We start from the raw sequence: 23,201 nt of genomic DNA, 5'->3' as shown, positions 1-23,201 counted from the left end.
AGGATGAGAAAACAATGGTGGGTCACAGTCATAGTGAGCAGAAATTGCTGCAGCATGAACCTTAATAGAAGAGAAGGACAAACCTTTGTCCAGTAACTCAGTAAGATATTGAAGAGCCACACTTAAATTAGGCTCAGAAACATCAAATTCCTTTGCTGTACTCCAAAATAAAAATCTCTTCCATTTATCTGCGTACACTTTCCTTGTACTAGGCCTTCTGGCCTCCAAAATAACATTCAAAACTTGCTGTGGAAGCTGAGACCCTCCAGGGTTTAAAACAGAATATGCCAGGCTGTTAGGTGAAGAGAGTGAAGTTTTACATTGAGTAAATGACTGTTCTCCTGAGACAGCAGGTGTGGAATCGAAGGCAAAGGCCATGGAGGCTCCCGTACCAGACTTCTCAGTAATGGGTACCAGTGCTGTCGAGGCCAATCTGGAGCTATTAAAATCATCTTTGGCTTGTCCTGTCTGACCTTTAGGAGTACCTTTGGGAGGAGAGGCAGAGGTGGAAAGGCATACACATGAAGATTGCTCCAATTGAATGAAAGAGCATCCACTTTCCAAGCCGTGGGATGAAACCTTTTTGTGCAAAACTTTGGCAGCTGGTAGTTTAGTGGAGAAGCGAACAGATCTATGTCTGGAGTTCCCCATAACACTGTCAATTTCTGAAATACATGAGGATCCAATTTCCACTCGTGGGGATCCATAATTTGTCTGCTCAACACATCTGCTAAGGAGTTCTGTGCTCCCAGCAGAAACCTTGCCTGAAGATTTAGCTGTAAACTGAGAGCAGTCTCCCACAAAATCATTGCTTGTCTGCATAGAGGATAAGAATGTGTTCCCCCTTGCTTGTTGATGTACCACATGACAGTTGTGTTGTCTGTTAGAACCAACACCTGCCCTGGAAGAAGTAAATCCTTGAAAGCTATTAATGCAAATTAGACTGCTAACATCTCCTTCAAGTTGATATGTAGATGTTGAAGTCTGGCAGGCCACGTGTCTTGTACCCACTTTCCATTTAGATGAGCTCCCCAAGCTTTGTCTGAGGCATCTGTCGTTAGAATCTGACTCGCCTCTGGCCGGGTCACAGAGAGTCCCTTGTTTAGGTGACATTCCTGAGCCCACCACAAAAATTCCTTTTGAATGCAAGGTATTATCTGAATGACAGTGTCCATATCTTGGCAGTGCTGTGTCCATACATTTTGAGATACCATTGTAGCTTCCTCATATGCAGTTTGGCATTGGGAAGCACCAGAATACAAGATGCCATGAACCCCAAGGCTTGAAGGACTGTCCTTGCAGTCAGCCTGGACTGATGAGACAATTGATGGAAGTAAAGAGAAAGATTCTTTTGTTTGTCCGGGGTCAAAAGGCCATCTGGGATGCTGTATTCAGTCTCACACCCAGAAAGCACATGTCCTGAGAGGGTACTAGACTGGACTTTATTTCGCTCACAGAATACCCCAGGCATCTTAGCACTGCTATCACATACTGTAAATGATGAAGAAGTTCGTCCTTTCCTTGGGCCAGAATCAGGCAATCGTCCAAATAAGGATAGATCTGTATTCCTCTTAGCCTGAAGAAAGCTATCACTGGAGCCAGAACCTTCGTGAACACTCTGGGCAGTAGATAAGCCAAAGGGCAATGCAGAGAACTGATAATGAGAAGTCCCAGCCTGAAAACGCAGATACTTCCTGCAACTTAGCCTGATAGGAACATGAAGGTAAGCCTCCTTGAGATCCAGAGTCACCATCCAGTGATCTTTGCCCAGCAGAGGTAAAAGCTGTTGTAACGTCAACATTTTGAACTTGGGAATGTCCAGATAAGTGTTGAGGATAGATAAATCCAAAATTGGTCTCCACGTGTTCCCCTTCTTTGGTACTAGGAACAGGCGAGAATAAAATCCTAGGCCCACTTCTGGCAGAGGGACCGGTTGTATGGCCCCTATTTGGAGCAGCAGAGAAATTTGTTTGTGAGCCTCTAGTCTTTGCTGAGGAGGAACGTCCGGCATGCCTTTGAAAGGAGGCAAGGTATGGAAATAAAACCTGTAACCTCGGTGTATGATATCCAATACCCATCTGTCCTGGGTAATCAAACTCCAATTTTCCTTGAAGAGTGCCAACCTTCCTCCAAGAAAGGATCTGGCAGCTGAAAAGGTAGGTCATTGGGCCTGTTTACGAAAGGACTGGCCCCTGCCCTCCCCCGAAGATTGTGCAGGAGAACTCCCTGTTCTAGGTCTGAAGGAGCTCTGAGCTCTGCCCCTACCACGTCTAGATCTACCCCTAGACTGTGAATCATAAGAAGGGTACGTCCACCCCTTAGCAGGCCAATTCCTACTAAACTTCGGAGGCTGAACTTGCAAAAAATCTTTAACAGCCTGCATAGACTTAGCCTTGTCTTCCATTTTCTTCAAGACTGACTCCACAGGTGAACCAAACAACACATCAGACTGTAAAGGAGCATCCAAAATCCTTGTCTTAACATGGTCAGATAAATTCTGATCCCTCAGCCAGGCGTGCCTGCGAAGAACTGACCCAGTGGCAGCCACCCTAGACGAGGCCTGTACAGCATCAAAACCACATTGTAAAGAATGCTTACCCACCTGCTCAGAGACATGTACCAAATCTTGTAATTCTTTACACTCAATGCCTTCCGCCAGAGCATCTACCTTAGACTTCAATTGAGAAAGAAGATAGTTTTGATATTTCAACATGTGAAACTGGCAATTCAAAGCCCTCATAGCTAAGGTGGAAGAAGTATAGACTTTCTTTCCCCATCTATCCAAAGCTCTGGCCTCTTTATCTGGAGGAACCGGATTTTTACAACAGAGGCCTTGACACCCTTAGGTCCCTGACTAACAGTTTCTGGGTCCGCCCTAGGACTCTTATAAAGATATTTATGAGCCTCAGGCACCCTGTAATACCTATCCGGTTTAACAGGAGCAGGAGGCAAAGAATCAGGATTAAGTGAAGCCTCTGCAAACACATCTTCCACAACATCCAGAACAGGTGGTATAGCCAAAGGCCTATGCTGGGGTAAAAGCAAAAATTCCCTAAGCCTTTTCCTGGAATCAGAGAAGTCCTGACCTTCCCACTTAAAATGCTCCCTCATGGAATGAAGAGTCTCTGAAAAAGAAAAATCCTCTGGAGGAGAAGCAGAAGGAGTCGAATCATCTGCATCAGAATCAGAATAAGGAGAGTACTCCTGCAAGTCTTCAGCCGAAGACTCCGAAACATCTGAAGCCTGCTCAAAACTCCCCAACTCTGGTTCCACCCTAGGCCTCTTATCAGGAGGGGGCAAAGAACCCCTAATCAAAGTAATTAAATCTTCTGCCATTTTAAGCATGTGCTTCTTGGGCACAGATCCTGTAGAACTAGGAGTGACACCAACAGAAGCTAAACCTGGCCTGCCTCTGGGAGAAGCCTTGGAAACAGAAGGAGAGGGCCTAACCACCCTAGGAAGGGAGGGGAGTACAGTAACCTGAGAAGCCCCTTCAGCCTGACCTGCCTCCTGAGAGGCTACATCCTGCAATAACAAAGTCTCCCCCTGGGACTCCAGAGAAGCCTCCGGCGGAACCACCGGTTCCACTGACGCCTCTAAAGAACGGGCGTCCGGTACGGACGACTCTTCTTGCCTGGGTTTAGCTGCTTTGTCTTTGCGCTTCTTCGAAGAAGCGGGCGTCGGAGCATCCGACGGCATCTTATAATTGCACCGCTTCCCGAAGGCCAACCTGGCACAATCTAACCTTCGCTTAATAGTGCGCTTATTGAACCTAGCACAAAAGCGACACCCAACAACGTCGTGCTCAGGCCCCAAACAAGGAATACACAAAGTATGATAATCTCTATGCGGTATCTGTTTCCACAAGAAATACAGTTATTCACTTTTTCTGACATCCGGTAAACCACTGAGGCAAGAAAAAACTAAAATATTCCCCAACGGGGTACTTAGCCAACTTTGACTCGGTCTGAAACTCCGAATTCGAAAAATTTCAGAACGCCGAACGGCACTTGCAACGCTGCTTCTGCATCGGACCATGCGGCAAAAAAGACTGAGGATATGACGTCGGTCATGCGCATTTGTACCCTGACGTCCTGATGTCAGAATTAAGCGCCTTGACCGACGTCAGCCTAATACTTTGATATTCGGGCCGACCGAGGACAGCGGACTACCCAAGTGTAAGGACTGCAGCAATGTGAGATGAAGAACATCCAGGACTGAAACACAAAAGGTGGGGGTGTATCCATATTCATCAAGGATACCCACACCTCCAGGTTAGTGGCGCAGCACAATGCATCAGAGATCATTCATGTGCAACTAACAATGGGCAAAACTGCAATCCAAACTGTAGCTTGCTACAGATCACCACCATGTCCAGGACCCCCTTTCCGCATTTCTGGAGACACTGAGAAATATGAAGGTCCTACCAAACACCCTAATACAGGGTAATTTCAATTACCCAAACATAAACTAGGAGAACTACTCAAGTACTAACTCCCTTGCCCAACGTTTTCTAGAATTTATAAACTCGAATGCCTTAGATCAACTAGTCAACACCCCCACCAAAGGGAACATATTGGACCTGGTCATCATCAACATGGGCGACCGGTGTTCCACACCGGAGGTCAACCCCTTGCTGGTTAGATCAGACCATAGACTAATCACTCTGGATATCCACATTCCGTTCCACCCCCAATCAAGGAAACCATCATGAAAAACTTTTCAAAAGCAAACTTCACGTTACTTAAGGCCGAGGTGGAAAGGTTCACAGACCCCATGCTACAGGACAATGCTGTCCAAGCTGCTGAAACCTTTACAAAGGCACTCTATGAACATCTGCAGGAATGCATGGATCGTGCTATCCCAAGTAAAACCAAGAATCACTCCTCCAAGAAAAGGAAACCAGTCTAGTGGACCCCTGCCATAGACAAGCTATACAACAGGAGGAGGAAACTAGTACAGAAAAGAGTAAAATCTCAAGAAGGAAAGACATCCCTGATCAGTATCAGCAAGAAACTACGATCCCTCATTAAATCATCCAAGGCTAGTTTCGAAAGAAAAATTGCCAATGACTCCAAAGATAACCACAAAGCATTATTTAGCTATGTCAAGAACCTAAGTGGAAACTCTCAGATCTGCTCTGAGTTTGTGCAGAATGGCACAAAATACACTGAACCGACTGATACTGCCAACATTCTGGCAGACAGGTTTAGTGCAAACTTAACCCCCCCTCTCACCCCCTAAAGGGCCGATAACCATACCAGAAGAATGTAGGGCCCTGTCAATCACTGACACACAGGTTAAAACAGCCCTATCCAAAGCCAAAAACACAGCTTCAATGGGACCTGACAGTGTCCCAGGCTGTGTCTTACAAGAGCTCCAAAATGAACTAACCCCTCACCTAAACACACTGTTCAAACTCAGCCTCTCTACAGGCTACGTACCCACAGAATGGCGCATAGCAACAGTTATCCCACTCCACAAAGGTGGAGCCACAACAGACCCCAGGAACTATCGCCCTATAAGCCTGACTAGCCTGGTCTGCAAGGCTATGGAGTGCATCATCATGGAACTCATTAACAGAGACAATGGGAACCTCCAAACCTTGGACCCTACCCAGTTTGGCTTTAAGGGCAGATCATGTGTCCTAAACCTGGTGGACTTCTTTGAGACAGTTACCAAGGCTTTAACACCATTCCACATTCTAGTATTATAGACAAGCTCACCACCTTGAACATAAACCCCTACGTCACGAGATGGGTTGCCAACTGGCTCATGGATAGAACCCACATAGTGAGAGTTGTAGGCTCTATGTCCTACTCTAAACCGGTTACAATTGGAGTCCCCCAGGGCTCATTCCTAGGACCCCTCCTGTTCGGTATATACTTCTCAGAGGTACAGGCAAGCATAGGAGGACTATGGGTGCCCAAGTAAGCAGACAACTGCAAACTAGGGGCCATAATTGATTCCCCGGCTGATACAGACACCCTCCAGAAGGGTCTCACTGAGATGGATACCTGGTGTCAAAATCATGGCCTCAAACTAAATGCCAAAAAGTGCACAATCATCCCCTTTGGAAAAAACAAAGTACCCATGAACTATCACATAGGTGTTAGTCCCCTAAATACAGAAAATGTAATAAGGGATCTGGAGACCCAAGTAGATAGTAATCTCTCCTTTGATAATCATATTGCCAAGGTGGTTAGAAAATCCTTCTATGTGGCCCACCTAATCACAAAAGGGTTCGCATCTAGAACAAAAGAGGTTATTGTGCCTCTCTACTCATCACTCAAACGCATCATAGAATACAATGCCCCATTTGGGATGTACCTTACAAGACACCTGCAACAACTGGAAAGACCACAAAAGTACCTCACCAAGAGGATTACTGGTCTCAAACAGATGCCGTATGCAGCCCGACTCAAGAAGCTCCAGCTGTACTCGGTTGCATACCGCTTACTCAGAGGTGATCTCTACCTGACATACAAGGCCATGTCCAACCCAGAATTGATGGACATGCTCCACCTAAAAAAAATAAATAAATCCTGGAGAGCCACACGCTCTATAGTGATACAAACCTCACCACAACGATAAATAGGACATGCTGGAGGGATAGATTCCTGTCCCACAGACTCCCCATGCTTTGGAACAGGATTCCAATATATATCAGGCAGAGCTCCTCACTAACACTCTTCAAGAGAAACCTTGACGGGTGGATGGGAAACAGAAAATTTACCCCGGGGATCACCGCAGTGGCTCTGCTGGACAGTGGTGCAGGGAACTAATCTAAGGGGGTGACAAAAGCCAACACATTCTGGCTAGGCTTATAAATGCCCTTGGGCAGATAGCCTAGTACTTACCTATGAACATACCCCACACCACAGTCTGCACAATGAGTTATTCCACAACCGTGCTATTTTGGATCTAGGTTGGTCTCTCAACAAAAGACAATGACTGAAAGCAGTCTTGTGCACAAAACATATTACTGAAACTCCCTTAGATCAACGTGTTTTATTTGGAATGCAAGGTCTTGTGATTTCTGCTACAACATAAGAGGTACAAAGAAATTCTTCCTGCTCCGACCTTTTTGGAAGAAATGGGGATTTTTTTGGCAAATTGGCAAAAAATGTTGGAATGCACAAATGCTTGCATCTAATGCTTTCTCATTTCATAGTTTTCCTTTCATCACTGCAACTTTGAAATGTAGCTCATCTTTATTCAGATTCATGGCATTATACTGGCCAAACTAAAATTCAGTTTTACATAATCACAAAAAAACAAAACAAAAAAAAAACAGTCAACAATGGAAAACATGTTGACTAAACACAGAAAATAAGCATTTTTGCAGAAAGGCAAGTCACACACCCCTTGCACCTCCATGATTAATTACTTTTAAGGTTCCTCAACTGCAGAGGCAAGAGCATACTTCATTACTGCAACTGTTCAGGGACCATGAATTTTACCTCCTATGAGCAATAAAACAGGATCTCATTGATACATGTCAACAAATCTGCACTGGAAAACAATGCCACTGACAAGTTGCTTCTTCACTCCTGATGACCACAATGACCAGCACTACCCTGTGTAACACACAGACAGAAGCTGCAGATCCTTTACAAATGAAAGCAACACCTACTAGCATATATGTATTTTTGCAAAACTAATGGTACAGGATGGAGAAAATACTTAAGTCACATGGCAGAAATGAATATGATGAATACAGTGAATGTACTAAGTAACAATCCATGAAAAACAATGACAAAGTGAGAAGCAAGAACTGTGGTTCACTATTCCACACTATATGAAAAGTACACAAGAAAGGAAACACAAACGGCTGCAAATAGCACAATTTACAGGTTGTCAGAAATCATACACACTCTGGTAACAGGAGTAGGAAGTCTGTAATTATGAAATCGTGTAATCATGTCATTCTCTGTAACTTCTACAGAAATATTCACTTATAATTAGATACTGTTTTTACTTCATGGAACATTGCTGGGTTGATTAATTCTGCTTGTCGAACACTGTGTAAACATGCACTCCATTGAAACTTTTACAGAACTACGTACTGGCAAGGCAGAGAAGCCTCTTACTCAAGGAACCATTGCTGGCCATTTTACTTTTGCCAAAATCCACTGTTTTCGAAGTTACTTGAAGTTTTAGGCATGTTGCTGAGGCACAATCCCTTCTCTGTCACCTGTTCTGAGGGCATTTAAGTCTCGTATGTCCAGGTTGGTGACAAATCCCACATGTCCGCTGCTTCTTGGGACCAGGTCCTTTCTCAGAAGATCTGCTTCCTGTTCTTTTAGTACTCATTCCTTGTCCCCTTCCTGCACCATTCATTCCAAAGTGTGCATTGCTGAAATCTCTGCCAACTCCTCCTGATCATCAAGGATAAAAATAAACATTTAATTTGGTTGATAGTTTTGCAAAAAAAAAAAAAAAGTGTTGAAAGTGTTGCATTAAAAAGCAGAGATTAAATACATACTGCAAATGAATTAGACATACTTTAGAAAGACAGTGATTAAATGCATTGTTTCAGAAACACCCACTATGTATCACTGCAGAATGTTCTCCACTGGTCCCCTTCACATACAATAAAGAATTAGAATTTACTGTACTCTGCTGAAGGGGCATAGGACAAACCCAAAACAATGGCCAAACAAGTTACAAAACTGAAGATAACTCACAAAGCAATTAGAGAAATTAGGTAAGCAGTCACATTACTAATGTACAAGCCATGACACTAAAGACAGCAACTACTATCCTGCGCCTCTGGCACAGAGGGATAACACCATGACTATGGCCCAGGTGACCCAAGTTCAGGCACTGATGACCTCACGGCTCGTTCTGATGTACACAGATTACCACCAGAAACAACTCACTTCCACGTACCATGAATGGATCCAATACTAACATGTCAGCATATAAAAACTCCTGTGCTGCTGCACAGCACTAATGCCAATAATTCCAACATGAAATGAATGTATAAAATAAATGTTACTGCATTCTTAGTGCTTTCTGTCATAACTACAACATAGACTTCATCAGAGATTATACTCTGGTGACGAGAGAACAAATGGGCTAATTATAAGACAGCAGGGTCACACAGAAGAAAAAATGTATGCGAAATGTGCACAATTTGTATAAATAGACACACACACACACACACACATATATATATTTATATATATATGTGTGTGTGTTCATAGGTTGGTACCAGGCTATCGGCCCTAGGGCCTACACAAGCCTAGCCATAACAATTCCCTAGATATTTCTTCCCACAATATTTACTTCCCTGGACCCCTGTCTAGCAGGGCGACTGACGTGATCCCCAGGGTGAATTTCCTCTCTCTCATCCAATCGTCAAGGTTCCTTTTGAAGAGGACCAAGGAGGCGCTCTGCTTGACATATATAGGCAGTCTATTCCAGAGTATGGGGGGGGTCTCTGGGTCAGGAACCTATCCCTCCAGCATGTTTTGTTCATTGTGATGACAAGGTTTGATCCTTGGAGCATGTGGCTCTGAGGGATTGGGATTTCTTTAAGTGGAGCATGTCCAACAGCTCAGGGTTTGACATGGCCTTGTATGTTAAGAAGAGATCGCCTCTGAGTAGACTATATGCCACAGAGTATAGCTGGAGTTTTTTTTAGATGGTCAGCATAGGGCATCTGCTTTAGGCCTGTGATTCTTTTAGTGAGGTATTTCTGTGGCCTTTCCAGCTGTTGCAGATGTCTTGTGAGGTACATACCAAATGGGGCGTTGTACTCTATAATGGGTCTAATGAGGGATGAGTACAGTGGGACAATGACCTCCTTTTTTCTGGATGAAAAGCCCTTAGTGATGAGGTGTGCCACATAGAAGGATTTCCTGACTGTTGTGGTGATGTAGTTATCGAAGGTGAGACCACTGTCCACCTGTGTCCCTAAGTCTCTCATCACACTTTCGGTGTTTAGTGTACTACCACCTATGTGGTAATTCACAGGTACATGCTTTTTCCCAAAGGGGATAACTATATATTTCCTGGCATTGAGCTCGTGTCCATGGCTCTGGCACCAGGCATCTGTTTCTATAATGCCCTTTTGTAGAATATCCACATCATTTGGGGATTCAATAATGGCTCCCAGTTTGCAGTTATCTGTGAACTTTGTTAGCCAGAGTCCCTTAGTGTTGGCCTGTACGTCAGAGAAGTACATGCCAAACAAGAGCTGTCCAGGACTGAACACTGAGGTACTCCACTTGTCACTTGTCTGGAGGTGGATTTGGAGTCGGCTACTTTTACAGTGTGAGTTCTGTAAGTAAGCCAGTTGGGCAACCCATCGAGTGACATAGGGATTAATGCCCAACTTAGTAAGTTTATCTATGATTCCAGAGTGGGGGATGGTGTCGAAGGCCTTGGCGAGGTCCAGATAGGCTGTGTGGACCACCTTACCCTTGTCCATGGCTCTGGAGACTAATTCGAAGAAGTCAGTCAAGGTTCAGGAGACAGGATTGGCCCTTCACGAACCCAAACTGCACGGGGTCCAGTGTTTGAAGATTGCCAATGTCTTTGTTTATAAATTCCATGATAATACGTTCCATGGTCTTGCAGATCAGGCTCGTTAGACTGATGGGGTGGTAGTTCCCAGGATCCAAGGTGGATACCCCCTTGTGGAGTGGGATAACTGTAGTCGTACACCACTCAGTGGGCACAAAGCCTGAGGAGAGGCAATAATTAAACAGGACACTTAGGTGAGGTGCCAGTTCATGTAGTACATAGCCTGGGATGTTGTCTGGTCCCACGAATGCTGTATTTTTAGCCTTGGAGAGTCCGTTTTTACCTGTGTGGCCGTTATTACTGGAATTTGACAATCTTTCGGTGTTGATATGGGCCCTTTAGGGGGTGAGAGGGTGGTGAAGTTTGCACTGAATCGATCTGCCAGAATATTGGCAATATCCTTGGGATCAGCATATTTAATGCCATTCTGTTGTAGCTCAGAGCAGATCTGAGCATTGCCATTTAGATTCTTGACATAGCTATAGAATGCCTTGTGGTTGTCTTTGGAATCTTTAGCAATTTTATTTTTGTAACTGGCTTTGGAGGATTTTATGAGGGATCTCAGCTTTTTACTGAGGCTGGTAAGGGAGTTTTTTGCATCCTGGAATTTTCCTCTTTTCTGCAACAGTTTCTTCCTTTTGTTGTAAAGTTTGTTTATGGCAAGGAACCACCAGATTGGCTTCCTTTTTTTGGAGGAGAGTGTCTTGGTTCTATTGGGGATGGCACGATTCATGCACGAGTGGATGTGCCCGTACAGTGCCTTAGTGTAGGATTCAACAGTCGAACTTTCAGTTCCTGTCTGCATGGGTGTCATGAAGTTTGTCACTTCTTACTTGAGTAGCATGAAGTTGGCTTTTGAGAAGTTTTTTATGGAGGTTTCCTTACTGGGGAGTGGGGGTGGGATGTGGATGTAAAGGGTGATTAGCTTGTGGTCAGACCTGACCAACGAGGGAGTGACCATAGGTGTGGAGCATCGATTTCCCATGTTGGTAATGACAAGGTCTAGGATATTGGAGCCCTTGGTGGGACTAAGGATTAGTTGACCCAGGGCGTAGGAATTTATGAATTCCAAGGACCGCTGGGCAAAAGTGTTGGTAAACAAGTAGTTTTCCCACTTAATGGCAGATTAGTTGAAATCGCCCAGTATTAGGGTGTTTGGTTCCATCTTAATATTTTCTAGCATGTTTAGAAAGGTGTAGTGAGAATCTTGGGGCATGGTGGTGGATCTGTAGCAAGCTACAATTTGGATTGCAGTCTTACCTAGTGTTAGTTGCACCTGGAGAATTTCAGATGCATTGTGTTGGACAAGTAGCCTGATGTTGTGAATATCCTTGGAAAATATGGACACTCCACCTTTAGTGTTTCAGTCCTGGTTTGGTGGCCGAAAAGTGTGGTAAGAGTTGTAGCCTGGTATTGCAGGGGTCCTCTCTGGAGCCTTGAACCATGTCTCAGTTACTTCACAGATATAGATGTTCTCCATTTTTAGGAGTGCCTCGAGAGAGTGCATTTTGAGGTTTAGACTTCTAGCATCGAGTAGCATTACCTTCAGATTTTGCATGCTTGTACCTGTTTACAGTGGTGGTTTTGTCCTTTGAACTTTGCCTAAAAAAGGCATTATAGGGGTGACAACAGCCTTAGCCTGTAACCTGAATCCCAGGGGCGATAGGTGCAGACCATCTTTGGCAAAGCATCGTGGTCTGTTGATCATGTCGTCCCAGGCAGACAGATACTGGATCCCCTTGAAGTCAATAATTTTGTCCTTATACTGTGGTATCATTCTGGGCGAAGGCAGGATGCTACTCAGGGCTAGGGGCATACCTGCCTGGGCCACATGATCCGAGAACTCTTCCATGTCTCTTTTCATGTAGTCCAGGGAGGTACGTCTCAAGTCATTCACTCCAACATGGACAATGACAGAGTCATATTTGTACTTGTTGTGGAGTGACTTGAGTCCATGTGTTATGTGGTGGATCCTGGCATCCGACAGGGAGCTGACTGTAATTTTCTCCTTGTTCTGCCTGGTGAGTGGGACATCAGTGTGCCTGACTATAATCTCACCTATGACTAAAGTATTGGGTACGTTATCCTGCCTTAGAGGCTGTTGCTGGGTGGCAACTGGTGTTGTGAGCTATGTGACACTTTGGTTGTGATTGGTGTTAGTTTGCGTTTCAGCTTTGGAGGTCCTTGTTGCTTGGGCAGGTTAATGCTAAGGGCCTCCACATATGTGGGTTTGGTGTTGCTATGTGTGGGTGTTGGTCGTGTGGGTTTAGAAGGGCTATGTGTTGCTTGAGGTGTAGTGCGGGTGTTAACCTTCTCCTCTTGACTGTCTAGCACAATCTTGGGTGGAGAGAGCTTTGCTTCCAGTTTGGCTATGTAAGTGGATATCTCGCAGGTTGTAGTGTTGGGTGGTAGGAGGACAGAGTTGTCTGTGTACATCAGGCAATTGCTGCATTGCCCCAGTATACCCAGATTCACCAGGTGGACAGGAGAAACACTGGAAGCTGACCCTTGGGCATGCCTGGTTTGGTGTTTTTTTTTTTTTTTTTTGTAAAGTACAAGAGCTGTTTTCCCTTACCATAGCAAGGTACTTTGCAATTACAGGCTGCTTAGTGCCTATGATTAATTTCTCCTTCTTTACTAGGAGAGTTGAGTGCTTGTATCGGTTTAAGACTTCCTAGTGCTTTCCAGCAGGTTTTAAAGCAAGTGCTAGTCACAGGGATGCTTAAAAGTAAGATGAAAAAAAAAAGGTTTATCATAAACACTGCAGTGTGTACTAGAGGAGTTAGATGTGAAAGTAGGTAACTTAAGTTTTACCTGACTAAAAAGTTAAGTTTTAGTGGAGAGTCACTATTTTTAAAACAGCAAGATAGAGTGAAAGGGGGTGGTCACTTTCATATTCTGGTACTATGGAATACAGTAAGATGGCCAATAAATTTAAATAGTTGAAGGATGTAGTTTTGTTTAGGTCTTTGTCGTAATCATAGTTTCAGTAGGGTTTGGCAGTAAGGTTTCTGATAAAGTAGAGTTGTGTAAATTTACCCTAACAGTAGATGTCCTACTGATCACTGTTAAAGTATTCCAAACAAATGGTTCATCACCGTTGACATCTGTCCTGGGTACCAAAACTTAACCTTCCTTAGCCCTTGGCTAGATGAAACAGAAGAAGTAACCAATGTTGTCTTGGACAAAAGGGGGTAACTAGTAATACGTCCAAGGTGTGACCTCTGCTCACAAGCATAGGAGTGTATAGGCAAATGTACAAGTGTAGATCCTCAGACTATCTCTAATCTCCTGACAGTGTGACTGGTCAGCTAGGAGGGGCCAAGCATAGATTCATAGGTAGGTACTAGGCTATTGGCCCAAGGGCCTAAGTAAGCCTAGCCAACAAGGTTTCCTGGCTTACGCCACCCAAGAAAGTTATTTTCCTGTGCCCCTGTCAAGCAGAGCCACAGACGTGATCCCTGGTATGTATTTCCTATTTCCCATCCACTCATCAAGATTTTTCTTGAAGAGTGCCAATGAGGAAGTTTGCTTGACATAGATGGTAGCTTGTTCCAGAGTATGGGAAGTCTCTGGGACAGGAATCTATCTCTCCAGCATGTCCTGTTTATTGTGGTGACAAGGTTTAGGTTCCTAGAGCATGTAGTTCAGAGGGATTGGGATTTGTTTAGGTGTAGCATGTCCAACAGCTCTAGGTCTGACATAGCTTTATATGTTAGGCAGAGATCACCTCGGAGTAGGCAATATGCTACGGAGTAAAGCCAGAGTTTTTTTGAGATGGTCAGTGTAGCGCATCTGTTTGAGGCCAGTAATCCTCTTTGTGAGGTACTTCTGTGGCCTTTCCAGCAGCTGCAGATGTCTAGTGAGGTACATTCCAAAAGGGGTGTTGTACTCTATAATGGGTCTAATGAGTGTCGAAGTAGAGGGGAACAATGACCTCTTTTTCCTGAATGAGAACCCTTTTGTGATGTGGTGTGCCATGTAGAAGGATTTCCTGACTACTGTGGTGATGTGATTTTTTGAGACGGTCAGTGTAGCGCATCTGTTTGAGGCCAGTAATCCTCTTTGTGAGGTACTTCTGTGGCCTTTCCAGCTGCTGCAGATGTCTTGTAAGGTACATTCCAAAAGGGGTGTTGTACTCTATAATGGGTCTAATGAGCGTCAAGTAGAGAGGAACAATGACCTCTTTTTCCTGAATGAGAACCCTTTTGTGATGTGGTGTGCCACGTAGAAGGATTTCCTGACTACTGTGGCGATGTGATTATCAAAGTAGAGACTACTGTCCACCTGGGTTTTAAGGTCTCTTATCACACATTCGGCATTAAGTAGACTGCCGCATATGTGGTAGTTCATGGGTACAGAGTATTTACCAAAGGGGATGACAATGCACTTTTTGGCAATGAGCTTGAGACCATGGCTCTGACACCAAGCATCTGTCTCAGTGAGGCCCTTCTGTAGGATGTCTACATCATTTGGGGACTCTACTATGGCTCCTAGTTTGCAGTCATCTGTGAACTTAGTTAGCCTAAGGCCTTCTGTATTAGCCTGACTTCAGAGAAGTAGATACCAAACAGAAGAGGTCCCAGGACTGAACCCTGTGGTATTCCACTTTTCACTGGTTTGAAGTCAGATTTGGAATCTGCAACTTTTACAGTGTGTGTTCCGTCAGTGAGCCAGATGGCAACCCATCTTGTGACGTAGGGATTTACACCTAGTTTAGTGAATTTAGCTATAATTCCAGAATGGGGGATGGTGTTGAAAGCCTTGGTGAGGTCACGATAGGCTGTGTGAACCACCTTACCCTCGTCTATGGCTTTGGTGACTGCCTCAAAAAAGTCGATCAGATGCAGGAGGCATGATCTGCCTTTCACAAACCTGACCTGAGTGGGGTCCAGAGTTTGAAGGTTACCAATGTCTGTTTATGAGTTCCATAATGATATGTTCCATGGCCTTACAGACCAGGCTCGTCAGACTAATAGGGCGATAGTTCCCGGGATCAGTGGTGGCTCCCCTTTTGTGGAGTGGGATAACTGTTGCTGTGCACAGTGGGCACAAAGCCTGATGTTAGGCTATGACTGAACATGGTGCTTAGGTGGGGAGCCAGTTCATTTTGAAGTTTGTGTAAAACGCAACCTGGGATTTTGTCCGGTCCCATGGATGCTGTGTTTTTGGCTTTATAGAGTGCAGCTTTTACCTGCGTAGTTGTGATTACAGGGGCTCTGCATTCTTCCTAGATAGATATGGGCCCTTTAGGGAGTGAGAGGGGGTTAAAGTTAGCACTGAACCTATCTGCCAGGATGTTGGCAATATCAGTTGGTTCTGTAATTTTCATGCCATTATGCTGTAACTCAGAGCAGATCTGGGTGTTGCCATTGAGATTCTTGACATAGCTGGGTGTTGCCATTGAGATTCTTGACATAGCTGTAGAATGGTTTGTGGTTGTCCTTAGAATCAGTGGCAATTTTGTTTTCGTAGCTAGCTTTGGGGGATCTTATAAGGGATCTCAGCTTCTTACTGAGGCTGACCAGGGAGCTGGGATTTTACTCTCTTTTGTATCAGTTTCTTCCTTCTGTGTACAGTTTGTTTATGGCAGGGGACCACCAGATTGGCTTCCTTTTTTGGAGGATAGCGTCTTTGTTCTGTTTGGGATAGCACAATCCATGCACTCGTGTAAGTGCTTATAGAGTGCATTTGTGTAGGATTCAGCAGTCGTAACTCTATTGTCCATCTGCATGGGTGTCATGAAGTTTGCCACTTCTGTCTTAAGAAGCATGAAGTTGGCTTTGGAGAAATATTTTTCCATGGTTTCCTTAATGGGGGGTGGGGGCGGGATGTGGATATCTAGGGTGATTAACTTATGGTCAGATCTGACCAACGAGGAGTTGACTTCAGGTGTGGAAGTGGTAAAGTAGCAAGGAACCTCCTTAGTCCTATAGTTTTGCTACAAAGCAGAAAAAAGGATAGAAAGATAGAGAGAAGAGGTAGTCAAGAAAAAGGGGAAGAGTGGCGGAAAGGCATACTGCCACAGTGCTCATTAGGACAGCTGCTGTTATGGTAACTTCTTGCACAGTTGTATGATATTCTAACTGAAAAACCTGTTGCACTATTCCAAACAATTGGATGATTCCCAAAGATGGAGGAAATGTATGGGGGTTGGCTAGTTGATATAAGAACTGTCCAACAGGCCGGAGAGGAATGACCTACAGAAGGCCGCCCTGTACCTTGAAAAGCCATCAGTCTTGTAGTGTTTAATGAGGGTGTGTACAGAGAACCAGGTAGCAGCTTACAATATGGCCCTGGTGACCACTCCTTTGTAGAAGCCCCTGAGGCATTAGGGCAAAGATTTGGAATGCAGACAGTAACAAAAGGAGATGGATTTAGAGATACAGCTTACAATGGTTTGCTTGGATACTGGGTGGCCAGCTTTTTATCCATAAAAGAGACAAACAGTTGATCAACCTTCGAATGGATATGGTCATGTGCAAATACAACCTCTGCCATTTGTGAATGTCTAGAGCGTGTGGGAGTCTTTCTCCTCGGTTCTGTGGGTTGGGGAAGAAAGCAGAAAGACTAATGGCTTGGTTGAGAGAAGGCTCGTTCATTACTTTTGGTATGTAGGTGGGATTAGCTCTCAGGTCACCCTGTCCTTATGAAAAATAAGAAAAGGAAAAATGGCCATGAGTTTCTGTAGCTCAGACTCTCCTAGCTAAAGTGACAGCAAGAAGCTGAAAAGTCTTCCAGGTGCAGAATTTGAGATTAGCTGAGGCTGCTGGTTTAAAGGGAGGCAGAGTAAGCTTTTCCAGCATGAAAGTGAGGTCCCAAGGAGGGGTAACAGGCCTCATTCATGGTCTTAGATGCAAAACCCCTTTAAGGAATTGTTTGACCTCAGGTCTAGATATAACAAGAGGGCTGAGGGGCAGCCAGGAAAGTGACTGTGCACAGGTGGCCTTTAATGGAGGAGTAGGCCAGACCTGCATCCATGAGCTCACACAGGTATTTTAAGATGGAAGCACCCCTGACCTGTTGGAAATATGGTTATTCCTATGGAACCAGAAAGAAAATTCCTTTCATGTGGCTATGTAGGATTTAAAAGTAGTGGGTCTTCTTGCTTCTTGGATAACTTTAATTACATCTTCTGAAAATTGGTGCCTAAAAGGAATCAGAACCCTATCATTCACAAGGTTAGGTTTAGGGATGACAGGTTGGGATCTAGTAATGATCCTTTCTGTTGAGTGATGAAGTAAGCCTTGTGTGGCTGTTTGCAGTCTTTGCTCTTGTCTAGATGAAACAGAAGAGGGAACCAATGATGTCTTGGCTAAAAGGGGACAACTAGTACGAGGTTTGTTTTTTCTTTTTGGATCTTTAGCAGAACCCTTGGAAGGAGAGGTAAGTGGGGGGGAGGCACAGAGGAACTTCCCTGTCCACTGAAACGTGAAAGCATCTGTCTTTCAAGAAGATGGGAAAGAGCTCCTGGTGCAAGACAGAGAAATTTGTTTGTTGCTGTCTAAGGCAAACAGATCTATCTGAGGTGTCCCCCGATGGTGAAGGATGTCCAAGATGAGTTCTCTGTTCAAGGTCCATTCATGAAGGTCCTCCAAGGCCCTACTTAGGATATCTGCCAAAAGACTGTCCTGTGATGGGATGTATATGGTGAGTAGAGACATGCTTTTATGGATGTCCAGGTCCCAATGATTCTGTGCTAGTCTGCAGAGTTGGTATGATCTGGTGCCTCCTTGACTGCTGAACTACCAAACGAGTGTAAAATTGTCTATGAATACTCAAAGAGGACCTGGTTTCCTAATATACGAGAAGACCTGAACAGCTTGGCTGAGGGCCTTCATCGCTTTCAGGTTTATGTGTTCTCTTTGGAATTTTGGCTGCCATCTACCCTGGACTGTGTGGGCGCCTGCCCAGGCCACCCATGCCTTGTCCAAGGCATCTCTGTGCAGTTCTGAAACTGGAACTGGTTGGGAGAAGGGGAGTTCTGGGTTACATTTCACCTGGGACACCCACCAAGACATCTCCTTCCTGAGGCAAAGTATGAGGGGAATTACAGTGTCTATATGATGACAGTGTTGACCAGACTGGTTTCAGGTACCAATGACTTTCCTCACAAGCAGTCTTGCTAAATGGACCAACCTGAATAGCGGCTGCCATGAATCCCACAGCTCTTAGGATTTCCCTGACAAAGCACAGGTCGAGGGAGGAAAGGCTGTGCAAATAAGCTTTAAGGTTCTGTACTTTTTTCTGAGGCAGGTAAGTCTGCCACCTTCTGATGTCCAGAAACACTAGGTCTTGGGTGGACAGAAGGGAAATTTTTTTTGTAGTTGACAGTGAACTTCAACTGTAGGAGGAGGCTGAGGATGAACCAGAGATACTGTAGCAGGATCTGAGGTGAGGTACCCTGGATCAGCTGATTATCTAAGTTGGGATAACTCTGAATACCTAGAGTTAGTCAGAATGCTATCACTGGTGCTTGACACTTTGTAAAAACTCATGGGGCTGTGGAAAAGCCTAAAAGACAAGTCAATAAACTGAAAGTGAGATGAGCTAGAACAGATCTGCAAGGATCTCTTGCAAGAAGGATGAACTGGTTTATGCAGGTACGCATCTTTTAGATCCAGGGATACTACTTACACTAGAGGAAGTTTTGAAAGACAGCAGTGTTTACAGTTAGAGCAGTTTGAAGGCTGGCACTTTTAAAAAGGTGTTTAGCAGATACAGATCCAGTATGAGATGCCATTGCCCTCCTTTTTGTTGGAACTAGGAAGCGTCTGGAGTAAAAAACCCTTAATACACATTTTATGGGTACTGGTTTTGTAGGGTCTTGTGCCCGCATTTCTTGAAGTATGGGTGGTAGAAGATAGACTTGGTTGTGGGGTAGGAGGGATGCCATTCAGAGGAGGAAGTTCTTTCCAGGCCATGGCATAACCCCCTTTTGTAATGGAAGGACACAATGGTCTGTGATGATCTTTCCCTAACTTGAGACTGACTCAGCAAGTCTTTTGGACAGGGGTTGGGCAGAACTAAGAGGTTGGGGGGTGTTGTATTATAAATTATCATAGAGATTGTTCCACAAAAATGCCTCTCAGATGTGGGAATCATTCTGTTTTTCTAGGAATCTCTTTCTGGTAGCCTTCTTGTATTTTTCAATAGGTCTAGAGTCCTAACAAAATAAGTGGGCTTGGCTGGGTAATTCCGCTGGTATCTAGGCACAGAGGTTAACATAATCTACCTGCAGTTTTTCATTGTCTTGTCTTGTTCTTGCAGAGTTAAAATAAGCTGGCAGCTTGTGGGCAACAAAAGGTATTTGTCCAAAGGAGAATCAATAAGTTTGGCTTGGAAGTCTTCTGGCATGGGTTGGTTGCATAGCCATGCATGCCTGGGAATGATGGGTGCCAGTAGAAGCTGCTGTAGAAGGCCTCTACAGCATCATAACTACATCTGATATTGTGAATGGCTACCTGATTAAGCAAGGACAACACTTATTGTTTGGAATCAGGCCCTTGTGTACTCACCACTAACTTGTTTAAGAAGTTCAGAATAGATAAAAAGTACTTGATCATCTGCATTTGATAATTAATAGCCCTGGATACCAGAGAAGATGATGTATAAATCTTTTCTCCCTACCTAACTATAGCTCCCCTCTCTTTGTCTGAAGGGCATTGGCAATGGGAAGGTTTACCTAGGGTTACCATATGGCCGGGTTTCCCCGGACACGTCCTCTTTTTGGGCTCCTGTCTGGGTGGTTTTTGAAATTTTTGTGATTTGTCTGGGTTTTTCAAAAACCCGGACAAATCGCAGAATTTTCAAAAAACAGACATCCCTATTTCCTCTTTCTTCCGCTTTGTTTTTTTTTTTTTGATTGGCTCGTATGCCGGTATACGAGCCAATCAAAAAAAATTGAAAAACAGACCTCTGTTCAATGCGGAACTGCTTGATGTTCCGCACTGAACAGAAGAGGGTCTGCTGTGCGAGTTTTTGATTGGCTCGTATACCGGTATATGATCCAATCAAAAAAATCGAAAAATAGAGCTCTGTTCAATGTGGAACTGCTTGATGTTCCGCAGTGAACAGAAGAGGGTCTGCTGTGCAAATTTTTGATTGGCACATATACCGGTATACGAGCCAATCAAAAAAATTGAAAAATGGAGCTTTGTTCAATCGGAACTGCTTGATGTTCCGCACTGAACAGAAGAGGGTCTGCTGTGCAAGTTTTTGACTGGCTCGTATACCAGCATATGGGACAATCAAAAATCGCCAAACACGGAGCTACTTATCTTTAATGCGGAACTGGGAAATTCTACATTAAAGACCAAAGAACTTTTTTTTTTTGGTCCTCACCTAGTGTGAAAGGCCTTTTGTCCTGACCAGGCCAGTCAAGAATCTGGCAACCCTAAGAGGACAAAAAAATATGTGCTGGTATAATACCAGCACATATTTTTTTGTCCTCTTTTGCGTAAAACCAAATAAGGTAACCCTAGGTTTACCATAAGACAGCAATACTGCAAAAGGTCCTGCCACTGGATTCTTATACAAGAAGTTAAGTTAGTCAGGTGTTTTGAGTGCAGGAAGCTGTGAATTAAAGAAGTTAAGTTAGTCAGGTGTTTTGAGTGCAGGAAGCTGTGAATTAGGGGTAGTTGAGGAAGACAGAAGAACATCCAAGAAAGCCTCCAGAACTTGTGGAAGAGGTGAAGGGTCTGGAGTGCCCATTTCCAAGAGGCTGTAGTATATTTTCTGGACCTCTGAAATCTGTCTAGATTCCCACTTAAAATGCTTCATCATGCTTATAAATGTTTCTCCAAATGAAGCATCTTCACCAAGATAGTCAGGTGATATGGTGTCTTCATCATCAGAAGGGATTTGGCCAGGGGAGTGTATCTGAGAGGAGTATGCCAGACAATGTTCAGAGTCCAAGGTGACTTCCTCTTCAGAAGATGATGTATCCACAGTCATTGTTTAGGGTGTGGAAGAAGGATGGGCAGAAAACAAAGGAAGCTTCAGGGACAAAATAGCTTTGAGAAAAGTCCATTCATTCCTTCTCTCTAGATGGGGGGGTTCTACTGATAAGTACAGTACAACATAAAAAAAATTAAATGCAGAAGCATGCTGATGTGTTTGTATTACATGAAAAATACATACAGTATCCAGCACTTTGATATTTATACACCCTTTTTATTAACTTCCAATAACAAAATAACAGGTTCCTGCCTCACAACAGCTTGATAAAGCCTAAATGTGAAACCGTGGGTCTATTGGGAGGCCGCTGCCTGTATGCACGTTTTAACTTAAAAGGTTTTACAAAAGTGCTGGATACCTTTTCTGTATTTTTGTATCTGTTCCATGCTTTTGTGTTATATTTTACATCTCACACACACACACACAATATATATATATATATATATATATATATATATATATATATATATGGATCCAGGTCAGTACATTGACAAGTGAGAAGATCGACATCCACTTCTCAGACACGAAAACACCGACACATGAAATAATCGAAACTGCAAATCACGGACATTCCCTCCTCCGACAAACAAGGACTAAGTAATACAATGATCGTAACACATGCATAACACTGCCACACTTACTAAATCATGGTAGGCATGATTAGCGAAATTTAAACCTGTTACCTGTTAAATGTCCGTGATTTTCAGTTTCGATTATTTCATGTGTCAGTGTTTTCGTGTCGGAGAAGTGGATGTCGATCTTCTCACTTGTCGATGTACTGACCTGGATCCATATATATATATATATATATATATATATATATATATATATATATATATATATATATTAGAATAGGACCAACATTTTCCAGCTAAATCCCTGGTGCATTACAGTAATCAGTCCACACAAAGAAAGTATAAATGAACCTAGGCAAATATATATATATATATATTATATATATATGTACACATTTCTATATATGAGCTTGCACACACAAGTGTGTGTGTATACATACCCCCCAACACACACACATATGCACACAGAGACAGATATTTATAAAATCACACAAATGCCTAATAACTACATTTTTAAAATATCAGTTGTTCAGCCTTATGGCTCGGGTAATACTGGACAAGTATGCTGGTGAAACCAGGCACAGCCAAGACATATAAACATTAGAAGAGATCTGCAGCCAGCACCTGAAAACCTTTGCCAGTGGAAAGGTTAATGATCAGATTAAGAGGTGAAATATTTCTTTTTACCCCCTACGGTTGGAGAAGTTCCATTTTATCAATAGTGGAATGGAATTCTTAGATGAAACATTAGACAAAGTGCTTATTATGTGGAAAATGCTTATAGCCAAGGAGGCTAGCCTAAAGAAGAAGTTATTAGGTGCTGTTAAGGAAGTAGCAAAAGAAAGAAAAGAATTTTCATATCATAGCAAAACAGTAAATGGTCTTAAATGTTGTGGTGAATGAGGAGCAGGCAATACACAAGTAACTTTACTAGCAATATTAGAAAACATACAGCATGGAAAACCTCTCCAAATGGGACATTGTAAACAAACAAGGTTCCTGGGCCTGTCGTAGTTCTGAGAAGAGGGGTGGGAAATACGTTCAAGTATCGGCTTACGCAAGAGCTTAATAAGTGTTTGGAAATTCAATCAGTACCAGCAATCAACCACGGCAGCTAGTTCCAGATTTTAC

At 43.7% G+C, this 23,201-nt stretch overlaps 1 protein-coding gene across 3 annotated transcripts in view; it reads right to left on the bottom strand.

Moving 5' to 3' along the window:
* Positions 1-6,996: 6,996 nt before the first annotated feature.
* Positions 6,997-23,201, bottom strand: part of TOP3A (DNA topoisomerase III alpha) — a 1,120,433-nt gene continuing 1,104,228 nt past the window's right edge. For all 3 annotated transcript variants that reach the window (XM_044089591.1, XM_044089590.1, XM_044089593.1), the window contains one exon: positions 6,997-8,381. In XM_044089591.1, coding sequence (XP_043945526.1) covers positions 8,194-8,381 — 188 coding nt within the window. In that variant the 3' untranslated portion in view covers positions 6,997-8,193. The remainder of the gene's footprint in view (positions 8,382-23,201) is intronic.

This window comes from Protopterus annectens, chromosome 12.part0 (genome assembly GCF_019279795.1).
Source record: "Protopterus annectens isolate FY-2018-M chromosome 12.part0, PAN1.0, whole genome shotgun sequence".
Classification (NCBI taxonomy): Eukaryota; Metazoa; Chordata; order Ceratodontiformes; family Protopteridae; genus Protopterus; species Protopterus annectens.
The sequence above is the reverse complement of the archived record's forward strand: the minus strand, read 5'-3'. Positions and strand labels throughout refer to the sequence as shown.